Below are 20,749 nucleotides of genomic sequence, written 5' to 3' on the forward strand. Positions count from 1 at the left end.
TTCTGGTAATCTTGAGCTTCTAACACCTTATGACTATCCTTCGCTCAACAAAGGAGAGTGCAGGCATGCTTCAATCAGTGGTAAGAATAGGAAGAAAAACCTGAATCAGCAACATTTTCTTCTTTAATTTGGTATAAAGGTCCTTCTCATTATTATAACTTACTAATAATGATTCCTGAATCAGATTTGCTAAACGCTATAAAGAATAGCTATCCTTCATACAATATTAGGTTTGATTTTTTTTTTTTTTTTTAAGTATGTCAGCATGATAAAAGGTACATGCACAATCATTCTACCAACCTGTATGGGCAATAGTCAGCATAAAACTCAGCTTGAATCAGATTCAAATTCTACACAGAGATTCTCTGTAGTGTTTTCAATGTGTTAACTGCTTGGAAAGCAGAAATGCCTAATAGCGATTGCAGTGTGTTTTTTTAATTGAAATGTTTATAAAAATAAAGCCCAAATCTTTTAAGTCTATAGAATGTCAAGAATTTGAGTAGGGATGTTAAAAGCACTGGGCAAAACCCTTGTTTTCAGAGTGCCGTCTGCCCCACAGGAGAAGATCCGATTGCCCTGGGTGATGTCAATCTGCATGACTCCAGCCCCAAGGTTTCTGAATATGGACTGTTTAGCATGTTCATTTTTAAATGAATGAATCAGACCATGGCCTGTCAATCTCCAAACCTAATTTAAAAGAAAAACAGAGTGAAAACAAAAAGTGTAAGTCATTTAAAAAAGAGAAAGAGACCAAAAGCAAAAACATGACCTTCGCTTTTATTCCCTTGGCCTAAATGATCTCATTATAGTCCAACTTTCCCAACCACTGACTCTTTCCTAACAGCTTATCTGATTGGAAATAATATTATTCAGATGATTAATTTACTGTCCTAATACTTTACTGTCCATTCTTTTAAATTTCTCTCTTCCTGTCCTCTTGTAATCTCATATTAACCACAAAAACCCCATTTATAATTCAATTAAATATTTAAGTTAATTCAAATAATGTTCCTAATGCTAAGCTAGACCCTGGGCAATATAAAAGAACAGCAACATCTCACTTATCAGGAAACCTCACCTCAACTATACAAAACAGAGTTAGGTACTGGGAGCACAGGTGAGGAGAGGGGAGGAAGTGCTGAGAAGCCAAACTAATGTCACCAAAAAATCCATGCATTAGTTAAATTCATACAGGTTACTCAAAACAGTCCTTTAAGGCTTTTTCATAACCTGAGCATCTAATGAGGTTGATTATATGGTTTTCTGGACCATAACAGTTTAGAAAGAACCACATGGAAGGAAGAAACATTCAACAGCTCCACAAAGCTTCACTTTATGCCTCATTTCAAAGAGCACAGTGGGGTTTTTTGGGTTTTTCTTCCCAACCAGTCTTGACAACACATAGCAGCACATTCCCACCTCTTGTACTAACTTACCTTTATGTTACCTTCGGCTGACCCTGTAGTAAAAAATTCTTCACAGGGATCCAGAGACAGCGCCTTAATGGCTGAGTCGTGTGCCTGGAACGTGTGGATCAGCTGCCTCTGCCTGATGTCTAAAATGCAGACATATCCTTTCCTACCTCCAGATATGAGGAGTTGATGTTTTGGTGCATACTGGAGTACCGTGGCACCATGATCATGGCATGCGAAACCTGAAGAAGGAAAACGAGTCATTTCTCCCAAAATTTCGATCTTGGCAATTCTGATCATATTTAAATGCCTATTTAAATAATATAGAAATTACTGATACATTTTTTCATTCTAATTTCTGTAATCATATGATCAAAGTATTAAAGAAGATCCAAGCCAGTGACAGAAAAAGATATTCTTACCCACAATCTCAATATGAAAACACACACAGGAAGTTTAAACCTTAAGCCCAAACTAAGTTATGCTACCATGTAAGTAGTATGCAGAAGCAAAAATGTAGAGGTGACCAAGCTTCTGAATGACACACTCAGCTACCAATGACAAGTACTTACCCTCACCTAGTTCTTGCCCTCATATACAGCCTCATCAAACCTTCACAAGTAAGTAACTGAAACTCAAATACACCTGTGTGCAAATGACCAGCTACAATTTAAGAAGTTATCCTTCCAAGGATTCTCTGCATTTTAATATGATTATTTCATAAATTACTATGTGGCAAATCTTTAAAAGATGTTAACAGTTATTCACAGAAAAAAGAATTGTGAAATCAAATAAAATTGGGAAACAACTACAGCTTTCAATATGCACATCATCATAGTAAAACACTGAAATCTTCCTGTAAAAAAATCCACCCAGCTTTATTTAACCCAAACTTATTGGATGGAGCACTCTACCACTATGTGGAAGAGAGATCCTTAGGACACCAATTTGGGAAATATTAGGTTGATACAAAAGCAAATGCGGTTTTTGCAATTTTTAACCTTTTAAACCACAATTACTTTTGCACCAACATAATACTATCTTAAACAAAATGAATACTACTTAAATGGCATTGTTCATATTTCTAGCTCTAACTGTAAGGTTAACTTTTATTTCATAGTTAGGTTTAATTCTTTAAAATATGATCTCATTTCTATTAAGCTCAATGAATACTTTACAACTAATTCCTTAAATAGCCTTGTTAGTAACACCACACTCCATACCATATTTTCTGAATAGAATACAACTAAAGACTGCTCTAGGCTAGCTGGATTTCTATGATCATACATGTACATATTTACCTTAGCAAGGTAGCCAGACATTCTAGTTAACTTTCAGAATTTTGTACGTTCCAAATAGTTCTCTATTGTCAACCCATGAATAAATACTGACTAGATTCACTGGTTAAAAACCAGGAAAGCATTCCTTCATAGTGTATTAAAAATCACAGACCTTAACTCACCATGAATGAGGCTGTTTCCAGGTGATATCAAAGTGTCCCAGAGGCATACATTTCTTATAAAGAAACAAACAATAAGAAAAATACATCATGAACAATTGCTCTAAGTCATCACCAGGAGCAAACTGTCTTCAAGTCAAATATCTTATTGAATCTTGTTATCTTTTTTGTTCACTCACATTTATGTACAGCACAGTGGCCAGGCATCCATACAACTTACGAAGTGATCCCCCAGCAAGTCCAGCAGCCATTTGACACCATATACACAGTTTTACAACATTTTTGGCTATATTCCCTATACTGCACTTCACAGCCCCAGACTATTTTGTAACTACCAATGTGTGCTTCCTAATCCCTTTGCCATTCTCACCCATCTCCCCAACACCCCTCCCATCTACCATCCCCCTCCCATCTAGCAACCATCAATTTGTTCTCTGTGTCTGTAAGTCTATTTCTGATTTGTTTGTTCTAAATTTGCTTATTTCTCATTTTGCTTCTCTGTCAACCTACCTATTGTCATTGGACTGTCCAGATGTGGCAACTAGACTTGAAGAGGTAATAAATGCAAAGTCACTTGTGGCTTTACTGTGGCACTGCCAACTCTATGGAAAACAAAATACAATTGATGTTATCTAAAAATACAGTAAAATTTGGTACAGTGCACACACATAATTCTCTTAATATATGCATGAGCTAAGTAAAGTTTTGTAAAACAGTCTAGAATAGTAAGTGATAGTGTGAGAATTAGCTGTCATTTGCATATTTGGGTAAAATAAAATAGTTTTTTAAAACCTGAAAGGGATGGTAAAAACACGGAATTCAAGGATTCAAGGTTTTTTGGGGTTTTTTTTTAAGATACATAACAAAAGAGTAAGATAACAAGTACATGAACTTCATATAATTAAATGGCTTGGTTAAGGGCTCAAGCAAGCAACTTTAGTGCTAATGACCTCAAATACATTTAATACACTTTAAATAATAATATAAATCATAACAACAACCCAAGGAGGAAAACTCTTGCATACCCATCTAGTCTTGGACTATAGTGTGAAGAACTTAAGTCACATTAACTTGGTTACCATCTACCTTCCTTACCACATCTGTGCTCCCTGCCCTCCCCCCCCAGGTGAAGACCTTTAGCAATTACAAAAACAAGATCAAAAAGTGGTCCTGTAAATAATCCAGAGGTTTAAGACTGTCCCAAACAGCTCCTAAGGGTATTCCAGTACCGTGGGAAACCATTCACTGAGCCAGGGATTTTTCTTGTTGGATCCACTGGATGAGTAGAAGGTGAGGACCGAGTGAGGACCAAGAAGGAAGATGTCAGGGTATTTTAAAATAAAACAGATATTTTTCTGTTTGAAATTATCATGGTATAGATTTGACTGAAGGTAAAGGATAGATTCAATATCACTTCCATTTCTGTAAAGACTTGATGACACAGTCTGTAGTGTACTAATTTAAGAGAAATATCTTATCCCACATACGTAAGAACATGTGCATAGCCTAGAAAATAAAATTTAAAAATATCTGGGAATCTACCTAAACCCTAGAGGTTCAGGACTTTCTATAGAATCAAAATACATGAAGCCAGAAGTTCTTATAGGATAGCATCATCTTCCACCTCTCCCCCACCAAGTGAAGATATGCTTGCATTACCAAATGATTTAGTATGATTTGGATTAATGAATGGGTGGCCTATTGGGATTGGTTATTTTATAACCCAGTAAACAAAATTCTGGAGCAAACTGGAATACAGTTGGCCCTCCACATCTACAGATCAAAAATGTTTTAAATGTTACATTGTTGCTGATGTGTACTATGTAGTTAGGCCCGAGATGACTGCATCTGTATGGAACAAGTACAGATTTTTCTTGTCATTATTCCCTAGCAATACAGTATAACAACTATTTACATAGCATTTACATTGTATTAGATATTATAAGTAATCCAGGAATGATTTAAAGTATACAGAAGGACATACATTGGTTATATGCAAATACTACCGTATTTCCCCGAAAATAAGATCTAGCCAAACTGTCAGCTCTAATGCGTCTTTTGGAGCAAAAATTAATAAAAGACCCGGTATAATATAATGTAATACCCCATCTTATATTAATTTTTGCTCCAAAAGACTCATTACAGCTGATGGTCTGGCGAGGTCTTATTTTCGGGGAAAAACAGTACGCCATTTTACATAAGGGGTTTGAGCTTCTGCAGATTTTGGTATCCATGGAAGTCCTGGAAACAACCCCCATGGATACCAAGGGACAACTGTACATGGAACCTGTTGGAGTCTTAATATAGGTGTGTAAAATCAATTACTACAAAATGCTATCATTAAAAAGAGTTAATTTTCAAAATGGATAAAAGTATAAAAAAATGTATTCTACGGAAGACCATGTACAGGGAAAGCCCCTAAAATATTTCAGATTTAATGACTACTCGTCGTCAAGCTGTTTTAGGTCATTTCAGTCTAAAACTAGGACAATGATGGGTACTGCGCTATGGTATGGTTGCTGGATGGAAGTGCCTTTCCCACCAGATCCACCAATGAGATTCACTGTCTGAAACAGACACTTCATAAACAAGTGGCCTCTACACACTCTGGGAATGCTAAGTGATACTTACCATGTAAGGTTTAGGATTTGCTGCAGTTTGATTTACTTGCCAGATACTCAGAAAACCCTCTCCATCAGCAACACCACACTGTTAGAAAAGCAGAGAGACATTAAACAGAGCTTCTCAGTGGCCGTATCAAAGGTAAAAACATTTACGGAAAGCAGTCACTTAATCCCCACTGAACATTCTGCCTATACCTGTTTCTGTTGCTACAGTTCCCAAGAAAGTCCAAGTACTATCAACATCCTGCCCTTTTTAAATGCTTTCCCAGTTTCCCCCCATCTTCTGTAGAAGAATTTAGTAAGAACCTGGAAGGTCCTCTCAGGTGCTTGACTGCGATTACAGGCTCCACCAACACACTCGACAAAGCTCTTTACCCTCACAGAGTATTTAGTATCTTTAAGCGGATAATTAATCCATACAAAATTTTGTGGATTTATACTTTTATTGGGAGATGAGGTGGTATATAAACAGATACAAACAAGCTACCTGTTCAGCTCAATCCAGGGTCATTGAATTTGCGTTTTGATATAGTTTTACTAACCATTTACTCATAAATATCCATACTTATTTTCACATGAATTTAGTAGTAACCCCCAAGAACTAACCTTGTTGCCTTGAGAATTAAAATATAACCTGGTAACTCTTGCATTGCCGGCTTGGCGGAAACAGACAAGTTGCTGAGGTCGTGTCCATTCAAACATTCGTACACTGCCATCCTGGGCACCTGTAAGATCTGAAACACAAAAGGAAAAGCAGAAAATAACAGAAAAAGCTAAAGAAAGAATTCTGATATTTCCATTCTATAAATCCACTTCAAAATGATGGAGGCCATTTGCAATCCTTGGATCATATATAAAATACTTACAGTATTGATGGACCGGGTGCGAGGTCATTCTCTTAACGTTATGTAGATTCCTTTTCATAAGCTTTAAAAGAATAAAAAAATGTATTTTGTACATAACAGAACGGATGAGGAAGGATATGATTCAAGCCAACTCTAATTCTGATAATATTTATTTTACAACTGGCTTATTACTGAAATAAACTGTTGTGGATTTTCTGAACCACTACACATACAATACTTGTCTGAACAGGTTGTGGAAGTCCCTTACTGGTGCAGCCCTGGCCTGTGTGGACTGTGCGGATACCAAGCAGCTTCACCGAATAGTAAGTGCCCCTCCTGAGGACATGCAGGAGTATCTCCAGTCTTCAGAGTAGAACCTGAGAATGGGACCCCTTCAACTCCAGTGACTACGTAACAACAGTGTTACCATAGACATGAATTCCTCTTGGACTTTGCTTTACCACTTTGTGCCTCATGGTTTGCTCATTTGTAAGATGATAATGAGGGATAATAATAGCACCTACCACCTCAGGTTGTTGTGAGAAAAAGCATGCACCTGACAAAAAGAAACTCACAATATGTTAGCTATTATTATAACTGGTCACTGCCACTGACCATTAGGATCATTGTTTGTCAAAGTGACTTCAACTTGTTTTTGAGGGAGTCCATATCCAGAAACCATACCTAAAAGTAAATAACATACCACACTAGCTCCAGTGCTAGTCTGTCCACTGCCCAGCCACGGCAGAGATGAAGGTGGATGCACCTGACTTGCTGAATAGGACGGTGCACTGGGTTGATAAAGAGTTGTAGTGGAACCACGGTAATCAATATCATCTGAACTATGAAAAATATTCGCGTGTTACTGTGAAAATTGCATTTTCCAATTACAATTACAAATTCCAATTACAGAGCTTCTTATGAACACACAGGATCACCTTTATTTTTAAAAAATGAGTAAATATCCATGAGAAAAACTTTGGTACATGTTCTAATCACAGCCAACTTTAGTACCGTTTAACTTTTTCCCTTTAAGCAAAACATAAATTTAGTTGAATGTTGTTCAGGGTAATTTTATTGCTGCACAAGTTGGAACCAATGTTTATTTTGAAGTATTTAACAGAGCTTTTCTTTTTATCATGTATAGAAAAAAGCTATGTATTCTATTCAAGTATAGCTATCCCATGTATCAAATTCAAACATTTTTAAAGATTTTTTTAAGTAAGGTACTAATTATCACATAAAAATGTTGAAGTAATTTTTATGATGGACTATATCATATCATATATTACATGGTTATATCTACTCTGAAGTGTGATATTGATATCTAGTTATATTATATACTGACAAAATAGAAAATTCAACAGAACAAAGACAGACTTATCAAGGCACCATTCCCAAGCATATAAAATTTTTAAGAGTCTGGAGAAAAGCAAGAGGGAGGACAAATGTGGAGGAGAAACCCCAATAAAGGGAAGTGTTGCAAAAACACTCTTGGTACAGTGTCTATAGCTTTACTGAAAAGCAAAGTTGTCTATATTTTTATCTGTAAAAAAGCTATGCTTATAAGGAGATAAGAAGAAACACTGGAAATTACTCAGTAAATGTGACTCAACAATCAGTCTAATTAATACACTTGTGTATACCGCTTTTTGCTTTAATTATCCAGATCAGATGAATTTACTTAACATTGTGTAATTCCTGACATTTCTTTGGAGTTAAATGTCAAAATGGCAGTTGTCAGCATTAGCCTTTGGCATTGAGGATTATGCTGACTCAAACACTAGTTCAAGGTCTAATGAAGAAGTATGAGTAGTTTGTTCATGGTGTAAACAGAGCCTTTTATTGGCAGCTAAGCCAATTATATTTGTCTCCTATCCAAATGAAGGGAGAGAGATACAAATATACTTTTCAAGATAATTCAAAATCATGTGCATAACTAAAAGGGTTCCTTTTGAGGAAAACTACATTTAAAATTATCTACATAAGATATTAACCTTTTGGATTCTCTGTCATATTCTTCTCCAATCCACATATATGATTGACAGGCCAGCAGAGAAGTAACATCGAGTTCTTGTACATCATGTGTTGAAGCCAAAACAATTTCATTACAGTTTGCCTGTAAAGCAAAGGCAGAATCAATAATTTAAGCAATTTCACTAAAAAAGTGAAATTATAATGACTAAAGCTTTTACCTTATTAATGGAAAATGCCATGATCATATCTGATTCCTTATGAATGATTTTTGCCTTTCCACCTGGATAGCCCAGATCAGCTTCAACCTACAAAACATTTGTCAGCAGCTTTAGTTGTTACAGAATAGCTCCATCCAGAAATCTGTACACTCCACAAAATTAAGGAAAGATAAGAAGAAAATGTAGCAGCAGCAAATAAAAAGGTAATTTTTAGTGTGTTGAAAATTAGCTTTGGAATTATCTTAAATTCTCTGATGCCCTGTAATCACCCCAATTATAAATATTCCATTGTGATTATAGGACACTGATTAACTGGCATAAAAGATAGCTAACACAGTTTTCATTAGTATTTATGACAGTAACGTGTCTTATCTCTTCCAAAAGTGTATAGAGATATTGCAGTAGGAATGTGTATACATAAGAGGCACAGAATGGAAGAAAAAGACGTAAACAAAGGAGTCACATAAGAAATGAAACATGTTTTAAATAAGGGTGCTGAGATAGGAATAAGGAGAAGTTGGAAAGAAGAATAGTTAGAAAAGAATGAAGGAGATTGATGAGAGGAAGGTATAGTGGCTTAGAGTCAAAGATGATGGGAAGGAAAGAAGAGGCAGAATCGAGAAGGAAGAAAGATTTAAAAAAATTATGTTTAAGAACAAACTGGAAAAAGTGACGGAAGCGGAGGTGGACAAGAAAAAGCAGAACCAGTGGCAGGAAGAGGAAGCCAGTCACACCCAACGTCTCCTACTGTATGTCACTGAGGCGTATGGGAGAGATGAGTACTCTTACTAGTTAGCCAGCTGAGGAGGTGATGGTTAGTATTAGAGACAAGAGGTTAGCTCCCTGAACTTCAAAGAATGAGCTAAATACAAGAACTTGGAATACTACCTTGATGTGGTAATCTTCTGCTACGTAGTTTTGTTTGACCTGCTCCACATGTTCTTCTACAGACTAAATACACCACACCATCACAAACACAAAACACATGCATGAAACAAAATTATAAAGAGAATGAAAAATTTCAAACTGAAATGGTGAAGATAGTAAAAGTGAATTTGCAAGGCTGCCTTTTAAAAACACAAAATCAAGAAAGAAATTAAACTGAGTAAAACATGATGTAATCAGATAAACACAACACAAAGCAAACCAGGCAAAATTAAAGTTAATGTGACTATTATACAAAACCTATTTCAAAATAAAAATTAGATATTTTTCTATCCGTTATATAAAAATAAAACCTACATGCATAAGCAGATGCATTCTGTACTACATAGATTCCTATCTGATAGGGGTTTAGTTAAAATACAAATTGAAACTACTTATCTCTAAACTCAGACTGAAAGCCCTGATAATTATTTCACTCTTATTCATAAGAAATATATCCATGAAAAGAGAGTCAGGGATTAAAATTCACAACAACCATTTACTATAATCATATGATTTTTCTCCTTAGAAACAAACAAATATTTAACAAAATGAGGTATGGGGGGAAAAATAACACAAATAACTTGCTTCTGGTTGATGAAGGGTCGTTAGGGGTGGTTACAATCAGAAGTAATATTTCTGCTCTGCTGTGGAAACCTCTAAAGGTTGGATCAGAGCAATTTATTCCTCTTGAAGTGGCTGCTTCACTTAAAGCCAAAAGGGCCAAATTCTCTGACCAGGCCTTCAGCGACCGCCCCAGGGCTGCTACAGCTGACAGTGAAGGAATGGTAAATGTGTGCAGGGGCCAATCCAGCAAAAGCCCAAGTGCTAACGATCTTATTTGCTTTTAACCAAGTAGCTGAGTTTGCCACATTTATCAAGTTGACAAAAACTTGTTTTGTGGAATATTCTTGTTTAATATATTAGATGAGTAAAAATTTCTTATGAATACATCTAAAATTTCAGCATTTCTCAGAATTTTTATTAAGTTATTTTTTAATTAGCTAACATCTTAGCACTTTTAGGATTAGTTTGCCAGTTTTACTAACTAATTCACTGAATTTGCTAAATTTATTGATTATCAAAATCCTGTTTAATAATTTAAAAAAACTCTTCCTGTATGAGTCATTTTAATAATGTTGCACATTTCTGAACTTAGTGACCAGTTTTTGTCTTAACAGCTTTAACATTTTTTTCCTTAATGAAAACAATTTTTCAGCACATCTATGCTATTCAATACAGTAGCCACTAAGCATATGTGGCTATTTAAACAAAATTAAAAATTCAGTCCCTCAGTCACACTAGCCACATTTCAACTGCTCGATAATCACATGTGTCTGGTAACTACTGTATTATACAGAACAGATAAAATTTCCATTATCACAGAAAGTTCTATTTCACAGCACTGGACAAGATAATCATTTCATTCAACAATTTAAAATTCAAAAGGTACAAAAGGGTACATGATAAAAATTCTTCCTCCTGTCCCAACTCCCAGGCGTGTATTTCCCTTCCCTGGAGCCAACCAATGCTTACAGAGCATTTTAAGAAATGTTCTATTTATCCCTATCCCACATCTCAGTTCATGGAGACCCTCTGCTGGTAGAAAAATATCAGAGAACACACAGCTTGGCTGCTAATGCCAAGAGCATTGAGACTGAGGGGCATAAAGAAGAGAGAGAGGGGCGGAATGAGGCACAGGCTTAGTTAAGGAAGAAGGAAACCCAAGAGGAGAGAACAGAACCTGAAGGGCAAGACAAGGGTCTGAGGGTCCAAGCAATCTAGACACCCAGCTCCCCACAGCAGGCTGAGACTCTGACAATCCTATACAATCCAACTGCTGCAAACCTTATGAATAATTAAAGCATATTTTCAATAAATCATTGTTTAATAATCTGAAGAACTAAACACTCAGGAAATTGATCCTTTAAAGAACTGGCTTTCTATAGATAACTGAGACTTAATTGAATACGTATCTTTTATTTTAAATCTATTTTTTAGATTTCTGTATCTTATTTTATGGCATATGGATTCAGCATCACTACAGGAAATGCTGTAAACAGTGGGTTAAATGAAAAAGGAAATTAATTCGGCTCTATGAGTCCTCTAACAAATCCCACATCAATAACTTCAATACCATCAGGGTCTTTTGTATGTTATCAAAAAAGCTTGTATGACTCAAAAGAATCTCTACAGTTCAATCCCCTAATTCCTCATGTAAGTACATAATTTTTAAATCCGTACAGACAATAAATGACTGTTCACAGGGCTGATCACAATTACCATAGAGGTAAGTGGATGACTAGTGAAAGGAATGAATTCAGTAGATTCTGCTGCCCTAGGTATGGGGGAAAACTGAGAAGCAGTTCTATATTTCACCTTGCAAAAACTGAATCATGTAGACTGTCCCTCTTGGTTTTCACTTACCTAGGTGAAATATAATTCATTTTTCTTTTCTCATAAATTTTGTTTGCCAAATCTTGAACCATATCTGACACTGTACTGAGTACACTCTCCAAACTGTTCATTACCTCATTAAATGGCAAATGAACTAAAATGCTCTTATAAAACATCTATATACCCCTCATTTTATAAGCAAGAAATCCTTATAAAATATAGAATTTAAATTCTACACTGCAGTCTCCCAAATTCCTGATTCTTGTTAAATCCTGAATGGTATTACATTACTACTTTATATTTAGGTTAAAAATCACCGTGCAATGCAGAACCTGTGCCTCACTCTGATCTTACTTCATCATGTATTTAGTATTTCTGTAGTCTGTTCTCTCACAAAATTATCCCGAATTTGCTGCTACTAAAGTTTATCCTGTCCATTTCTAAATCCTAAATAAATAAAATGCTTTTAAAGGGCTACATTGTATTTTCAATTAAATTATATACAGAGATCAGAATATAGAGTATACTCATTTACATATTACATTCCCCACACCATCTGTCACGTTTATCATATGTAAAAGCCCAAAAGGAAATATTATAAAGGAAGTAGCAACTCTCACTTAAGTATATATGATTTATCAAGGGACCTATCATCTCATTGTTATGAAATAAAAATTACAAGTTTTTATCTTAAAAGAAATTTACTGTAGTTTGGTAAACTATTACCTATGATGTATGAAAGATACTAAGTTCCAACAAAAAGTAAATTTCAAAATAAATTAAGCACAGACTTCATTAAAAATACTAAAGAAAACTAAACAAAAATTACAACAGAATTTTTTTTTTTTTTTTCAAAATACCTCACTCTGCTTTCTTTTCTTCGTGAAAATATATCTAATAAATGTCTCTTGAAGAACTTCTTGTTTAACAAGGAAATGCCAAAGTCGTTTGACTGGAAGTGCAGAGGAATCCCTGGATCTATTAAAACAATCAACACATTACACTCTTTTAGTCTATAGAAAATGTGTTTAATATTTGCAGATGCCTTTGTTAAAAACTTCCATTATCTACAGCAAAGAAGATACATTAGGCTCAACAAAACATTACACTTTATTTCACTTTTAATTTTTAGTTTTCTAAAAAAAAATCATCCCTTCATCTAGCAATTAATTCTCTAATTACAGGTTCTCTGAATGAACAGATTGAGCTGAGAGTCAAATGAATCTCTTATTATTTTTAAATTATACTTTAGGTTGGTCTTGTTGGTTAAAGCCTATTATCATCAATGAAGATAAAGTCATAGATTTCATTTTGAACATCCTAACAACCTCAAAAGGCCTGCTCTTTCAAGCTTAGGAGCAATCATGGCCCACTACCTCAAAAAAAAAGGGGGGGCCCAGATGAACAGGTAGAAGATCAAACCATCAATGAAAAAAAATGTATTTACTGTTAAATTACTGTTTGCATATGTAAATAAAAAAGGTCAGTAACACCTGTTTGCATATGTAGATTATCTCAAAAAATTTCTCTAAGAGTTCTTTAAATAACCAAAAAAAACACAATAAAGGTTTTTTTCCTGATTATAAAAGTAATGTCTATTCAATTATAGGTAATGCTGGGAAAAATACTTTTCTAAGCAAATTTGTGATGTTTTCCTTAGCACATACAGCTAGAAGTAGGATTGCAGGTTCAAAGTTATGAATATTTTGAAGGCTATTGGCATATTTTAACAAAATGTCTTCCAGAAAGGTTAAACCAAGCATTATAAAAGCATTCTTACTTGAACGGAGTATTTTCAGGTTCTAGCATTGCTTTATTTCGAAGAATAGCTGGTCCAGCTCCTACTGAAAGGTCAGCTGGATATGTGTTGATATAGTTAGGGGGTGGACCTTCAAACTGATCCATTTTCTCTTGCAAGATGCGTTCCCAATTCTCCAAGTTTTTAATCACAGCAATACCTAATGGTGATGTTACAGGCAACTCTAAAAAGTGGTAGAATATGTTATTTCATTTTGATAAAAAATGTAGATCATCATTCACATATTGATAAAATCTAGTTTTATAGCTATAACTTCTGAAACTGTTAATCTAGTATCACTTGGATTCTTAATACTTTCAACAAAGCAGAAGGCCAGCTCTCTAAAATGAGCTGAAAAAATGTCTAGTTTCTCCAGTCTGGGTTTTTGTTTTTTCCTTCAACCTTCTAGGTAGATAGTGATTTTTGCTATGCATTAAAACCATAGACTAGAGCCTAAAATAAACAAGGCCTCTTAAATCTCAAAGGCAGTGTATTTTTTTTAGTACCAAATGCCCTTTCACATGGATTTTGTAAAGAAAAACTTGATGGTAATTATTATATTTATTAACATTAATTTTTCAAATTCCAAACTTACCAGAGAATTCTACTCCAGCAATGGGAAAGAAATTCTTGACATTGTGAAGTACTAGCTTAACCATTGCTAAATGCAGAAGAGACCAGCTGTTCAAAGGGGGACAAAAAAAAAAAAAAATTCTCCTTAATAGAAAAATAAAATCATGAGAGAGGCATAGTAATGATCCCTGTCAGTTGTTTAGCCCAATCTCCTACCCAGAAAAAAAGCTGTTTTTTTCTAACAGCTTAATATTTTTTAAAAAGGCACCTCTGTAGTCTTTGAAAATAAAAGATATACAACAATATATTACACTTACAATATCTGGAAATTACCTGATGAAAAACAATTTACTACACAGTCACGGGGAATCTAAAAACACATCGGCAAATTAATGTAAGTTCTAACCACGCAATAAATTACATATTTTTCCTCACTAAAAATGTTTGTGTTTGCATTTTGTACGTAAATTATTCTTGAAAACCAGATGTGAAATATTCTGTCTGGAAATTTACCTCAAAGGTACAGAATTCCTAATCTGAAAACATAAATCAGTTCTTATGTAAATTTGTGATAATGTACTTAAAATTAGTAATATAAGGATTTTCTACAAAAGAAATGGCAAAAAAAAAGAAGAAGAAGAAAATCCTTATTTACCTATAGGAATTTGGATCTTGGTGCTCCTGTATTTGTATGTCTGAAAAAAAAGCATCATCTTCTTCTTCATCACTATGAATGCTTTCGTCAGAATCATATATAACACCACTATCAGACAAAGGAAGAAATGGCTGCAATAAAAAGTAAAGTTATTTTTTAAATGTATAATTGGGTTCTTTTTGTCCTAACTTAACAATGGGAGGAGGCATGATGGGAGATGTATTCCCTCATGTGCACTCGCAGCAAGGTGACAACAGTGGTATCACATGCAAAGAGGCAGACATGTTAATAGAAGGAAGGTGATGAGCTCAAAAAAACAAAGTGCTGTAAAGCAAGTGATATAGCCACGTGGTCAGAACCGTAACGGATCTAGTCACCATGAGTATTCTGATCCCGAAAATAGAATGTGTCATAAGGCCTCACCATGGCCTAATAAATCCGCCAAATGTCTATCCATCTACTGCTGCCCTAATTCCATGCTGACCAAGGGAACTACTGATAAGCAGATGAAGGGAACTTAGAAGGTCGATACAAGTATTCCAGTCACCAGAAAAGGATGACGCTGATTACATGTTAATAAACTGACTTCTAATTTATACGTAAATCACACATGATTTTAATTTGTGTCATCCATATCAAGTACTTGATCGTCCCTGAATGACTACTTAGTTTCTAGACTTGAGAGAACGAATGTCTAAGCTATGGTTAACCAATCCAGAAGCTGCCCCATCATTCCTCTGTGATGCATGTACAAGAGTTAATAAAACAGACACACTTCAAACTTGCATTCCTCACACCCCTTACCTTTGCAACAAAATAATCCCACATACTAAGTTCAGGAGGAATAAATTTTTCTTTGTAAGATGGTCTTTCTGTAGGCACTGGTGGTGGGGTAGCATCTTTTACAGGCCTTCCAGGGACCAGCATTCGCATATTAAATCTCCTACGGTGTTTATCTATGTCTTCAGAAGGAACAAGAGGTGCTAAATAGATAGAAGAAAAAAATTAGCATTTATTTTCCATTACTAACTCAAAGAGTTAACCTTTCTTTTCATCCTATTCTTGCCATGGTTTACTCCATACCAAATTACTTACATCTGTGCTTCTAAACACTTCTAGTTACTGCATCAGTTTTCCAGCCATCATGGCAAAGATGCAGGTGAGGACAGAGCATAAAAGGATATGTGGCCATGACGCAGTCTTGGTGCTATGCAGAAAAGGATGAAAGTCATTCTAGGTGCAATGCACTAAATAAATGGTATATTCAATAAGTCGTAAGGAGAGTGCTGACTGATTATTTATGTTGTTCAAGAAAGATTCACTGAATATGTAGAATATAAAACATGCCTTAAAAAAAGGGCAGAAGCTCAGTGTGAAAAGAGAAAGGGACAACGGACACAAATGATCACAGATTTAGGTTAATGAAGAGTACACTACTTTTGCTAGACAGGCAGCAGGGACAATTTAGAGTTAGGCCAGGAAAAGCTTGTGAATATGAGGCTGGGCTTATCCTATGGGCATTCTCATGAAAGCATCTTGAGCTAGTCACATGATCAGGTATGATCAATTAGAGAGGAAGATGGACGAAATGACATAAGGGCCTGAACTAGCATGGTGGATGGTGAAGTCTGAGAGGAGGGTTAGATACAAGGAATACATGAAAGAAATATCAAAAGGATTCAGGAACTCATTGGATATGGGATGGCCAAAAAGTAGAGGTCAACCGCTCCACTCCTCAAGACCCCCATCACAGAAAATGACAACTCTATCTCAACTCCTTTTTCACAATCTATCACAATCTATCAGCAATTCACAATCTATCAGCAATAACCTCAAATTATATCCAGAATATGACTTTTCATTCTGCCCATGACTATCACAGTAAGCTAAACCACCTTTAATTTTTTTTCTAATTGAGGTGACCTGTACATAAAATTAACCATTTTAAAGTGTACAATCAGTGGCAGTTAGTACATTCACACTGTTGTGCAACCACCATCTCTATCTAGTTCCAAAGCATGCTCATCACCCCAAAAGAAAACCCCATATCCATTAAGCGGTCACTCCCCATTCCTCCCTCCCTCTAGCCCATGACAACCAACAATCTGCTTTCTGTCTCTATGGATTGATTATCTATTCTGGTATTTCAAATAAACAGAATCATACAATATGTGACTTCTGTGTCTGGCTTCTTTCACTTAGCATATTTTTGAGGTTCATGCTGGTTGCAGCATGTATTCATTCCTTTTTATGGCTGAGTAACACTCATTTATATATGTATACCACATTTTGTTTACCCATTCTTTTTTCTATTTAACCCATTCACTTGATGATTGACATTCGGGTTAATTCCAGTTTGGAGCTATTATGAATAAAGCTGTGTACAAATTTATTTACAAGTCTCTGTGTGACTTTATGTTTCATTTCTTCTGTGAAATTAATTAAAAGTGGAATCGTTGGGACATGGGGTAAGTGGATCACATGGTAAATTAATAAGAAACTGTCAAATTGTTTTCCAAAATGGTTATACAGTCCCACAGGTGGGAATGCCATTGCCAACACTTGTATTGCCACTCTTTTTTTCCCAGTTTTATTGAGAAATAATTGCCATACATCACTGTATAAATTTAAGGTGTACAGCATGATGGTCTGATTTACATATAATATGAAATAATTAAATCCATTCATTCTTGCTGGTAACCCACAATTATCTTTTAAGTAGACTATTACAACAGCTTCCCACCCAGGCTCCTTACCTTTATTCTTGTTGCAGTCTACTCTCCACACAGCAGCTAGAGTGGGTCTTTTGAAAACTTAAATCAGATTATATCATTCCTCTGCTTAAAACCCTCCAGTAGTTTCCTGTCTTTCTTTAGAACACCTAAAGTCTTTACCATAACCCATCAAACTAAGTGACCTTGCCCCCAGCAATTTAGCTTACTTATCTCTGACCACACTCCGTGGCTCATGATGGCCATTCTGACCTTCTTTGCAGTTCCTAGAAAAGGCCACGTTCAGTCCTACTTTGCCCTCATTGCTCCATGTTCCTGGAATGCTCTGCACGCTGTGATCCCTGACTTCCCTGATTCTGTTCGAGTGCTATCTAATCAGAAATGTGTCTTCTGACCACCCTAACTAAACTATCCCCATCCCCTTTGCCTCATCACTCTCCACTTACTGTATTTTGCCATGTATAATGCACATTTTGCCCAAATTCGTGAGGGAAAAATAAGGATGTGCATTATACATGGGTAGTACTAATTCCAAAACTATATAAATGTTTCTAATTCTTTTATTTATGCTTATGAGTTAAAAGTGTAACTCTAGAAATTAATAACGATATCCGTATATAAAATAATACCCTGGAATAGGATCATCAGTTTTGTTGAACTTAGGACAAACTTGCAACGAAAGTAATTTCAGCCAAAGAGTCAATGAAATGAAACGAAGAGTGATGTATTGTTGTCCACAGAGTAAGTGACTCTGACTTATAAAATAGGTGATGCTGACTTTATTACCACAGGGTGAACAGCGTGACATTTCTCTTCATACACTTTAGATGGGAGCTAGCAAGCAAGCTGATAGTTTTACAAAAATTATTGGAAAATTAAAATGAAAGATTTTTTCCCTGAGAGTTTGGGCCAAAAACGTGGGTGATTATTATACACAGCAGCACATCATACATGAGAAAATACAGTACTCTGCTTTATTTGTATCAGAGTTCTTATCATACCTGAAATATTTTTACTTGTTAATTTTACCTCCACTAGATGTAATAAGCTTCATGACGGTAAGGGATTTGTCTGTTTTGTTAACTCCACATCTCCAAAGTCTAGAACACTGCCTGGCAGATAGTAGGTGTTAAGTGAATGCAAACACAAATGTGTACTCAGAGATTTTTAAGCATGGATGACTGGATTGAATGAATTACCATGAAAAAAAATAACAGAAAATTCAGGAAGAGAAGAAGTGATTTGGAGAGAAAATTCTTAAGTTTAAAGTAGACTATTACTACTTAGGAGGATAAAGATTAAGTAAGAGTCATCCACATATAATGAAAGCTGGTGAGATGTCCTCCCTTACTTTGACTTACATAGTAACCTATTCATTTAATTCAACCTTTGGCAGTAAGGACACAGATTAGAACTTGCGTCATTTAAACTGTGCCAGTGATTGCTCATCTGTAATAAGACCATTTCTAAGGATGAATTAAGATGATTTCTATATGTCAGCACCAAGATGGAAACCTTTCCTATGTCATTAGTCTATATCTCACCATATCCTACCATCTTAAAAAGTGGGATGAAAAATATACTCTAGTCCAGAAAGGAAGAAAAAACAAAATGCAGAAATGGAATAAACAAAACAGGTGCATAAGTGGAATAGCTGTCTTGTACATGACCATAAACTTAATCTGAAGCCAACTGCTGGTACACTCTGTAAAGATTATGAGGATTTATTTTAATCTTCTTTATCTGATTAAAAACTATCCTTTTTCCATGACCTCATTCCTTAACATTGTCTCCTCACTTACTTTTACCTTTCTCCAATTTCTTTTTTATCCTCCTTAAATTTGTCCTTGTATTGAAAAATGTTAAATTGAAATTACTGTACATTCCTTATTCTAACATGAGTCTAATTCTATACTACCCTAACAAGAGTGGTTATACTTTAAACATCACTGATTTTCAAATTAAAAATTCTTAAAACATTAAAAAATCTTTTACTTAAACATTGAAAATCATTTACATTTACATACAGTAATCTTACCTGAAATGCTTTCTGATTGTCTTTGAGGTTTCACAACAAGTTTCACACCCCCTCCAAAAACAGCAGCCCACATTCGATTATTTAATGGGTGGGCTGCAAGTCTAAACAATTCATTGGAGGAATTTGTGGCAAGAGCATGTATCAATAAACTTAAGTAAACAGCAACAATAGCTTCACACAACAAAATGTTCAATTTTGGCTGGTCTTCATCTTGGGCTGAACTCAAGAGATTAATAAGTGAGCTCACACCTGTAAGGGTACATAATATCATAAGAACTATATCAACATAAAGCTCCAGAAGGAAAAAAAATCCAAATTCTCAATTTAACCAAATTATTTATCTATATTACACGAAAAACATTATTTCCATAACTTGAGCAATAAAATAAATAATGATAGGAATGGCTTATAGCTTACAAAACAAGAATCCATTAGTCTATATAGCAATATAAGAAAAGAAAGAAGAAATAATTTAAAGGGGAGAAAGGAAAGCTCTTCCTTACAATCAATGTCAGTACAATTTCAACTAATAAAATAGAAGGAATGACAGAACAGTAATCCCCACATTAATATCTGATTCAGGCAACAATCATCACTGGATGCTAGAATTAGTGGGTAAAACTATATTTTACGCACTCTCAAACTGTCTCTTCAAAACATATTCATTAATTGCAAAGGAAAAAGTAGTAACTTTACAAAGGAGAAATCTGGCAGAAATCACTTTACCAAGTGATCAAAGTGAATAGCACCAGTAATGGGACCAAAAGACACCATATGCCTCTTGATATTTTGCACTGAGCAGGGCACAATATCTCTTTTGCGGTAGCCCTGCCAAAAATACATAACCTGAATCTAAAATTAAGAAAATATCAGAAAAACCCCAATTGAGGGACATTCTAAAAGGTAATTAGCTAGTACTCTTCAAAAGTGTCAAAGTCATGAGAGACAAAGAATGAGGAACTACTCCACATTAAAGGAGACTCATGAGCAATTACAACTAAATGTTACACGGACCAGAAAAAAAGACATAAGTGGTACAATTGGTGAAATTTGAAAAAGATCTATGGATTAGAGAACAGTATTATATCAATATTAAG

The 20,749-nt window shown here is 35.2% G+C and overlaps 1 protein-coding gene across 8 annotated transcripts in view; it reads right to left on the reverse strand.

The window, feature by feature from the left end:
* Positions 1-236: 236 nt before the first annotated feature.
* DMXL2 (Dmx like 2) overlaps positions 237-20,749 on the reverse strand; it is a 123,273-nt gene continuing 102,760 nt past the window's right edge. For 4 of the 8 annotated variants that reach the window (XM_088797203.1, XM_088797202.1, XM_088797201.1 and 1 more), the window contains exons 28-44: positions 19,653-19,901; positions 15,687-15,865; positions 14,883-15,013; positions 14,250-14,335; positions 13,637-13,838; positions 12,717-12,834; positions 9,424-9,486; positions 8,536-8,622; positions 8,338-8,459; positions 7,044-7,182; positions 6,362-6,422; positions 6,102-6,229; positions 5,503-5,580; positions 3,382-3,473; positions 2,875-2,927; positions 1,437-1,654; positions 237-687 (exon numbers count right to left, since the gene is read on the reverse strand). In XM_088797203.1, the coding sequence (XP_088653329.1) occupies positions 478-687; positions 1,437-1,654; positions 2,875-2,927; positions 3,382-3,473; positions 5,503-5,580; positions 6,102-6,229; positions 6,362-6,422; positions 7,044-7,182; positions 8,338-8,459; positions 8,536-8,622; positions 9,424-9,486; positions 12,717-12,834; positions 13,637-13,838; positions 14,250-14,335; positions 14,883-15,013; positions 15,687-15,865; positions 19,653-19,901 (2,216 nt within the window). In that variant the 3' untranslated portion in view covers positions 237-477. The remainder of the gene's footprint in view (positions 688-1,436; positions 1,655-2,874; positions 2,928-3,381; positions 3,474-5,502; positions 5,581-6,101; positions 6,230-6,361; positions 6,423-7,043; positions 7,183-8,337; positions 8,460-8,535; positions 8,623-9,423; positions 9,487-12,716; positions 12,835-13,636; positions 13,839-14,249; positions 14,336-14,882; positions 15,014-15,686; positions 15,866-19,652; positions 19,902-20,749) is intronic. The other 4 variants (XM_088797207.1, XM_088797206.1, XM_088797205.1 and 1 more) reach the window with 1 other exon arrangement.

Source organism: Rhinolophus sinicus, chromosome 3 (assembly GCF_057876585.1).
Source record: "Rhinolophus sinicus isolate RSI-liver-muscle chromosome 3, RSI-T2T, whole genome shotgun sequence".
NCBI lineage: Eukaryota > Metazoa > Chordata > Mammalia > Chiroptera > Rhinolophidae > Rhinolophus > Rhinolophus sinicus.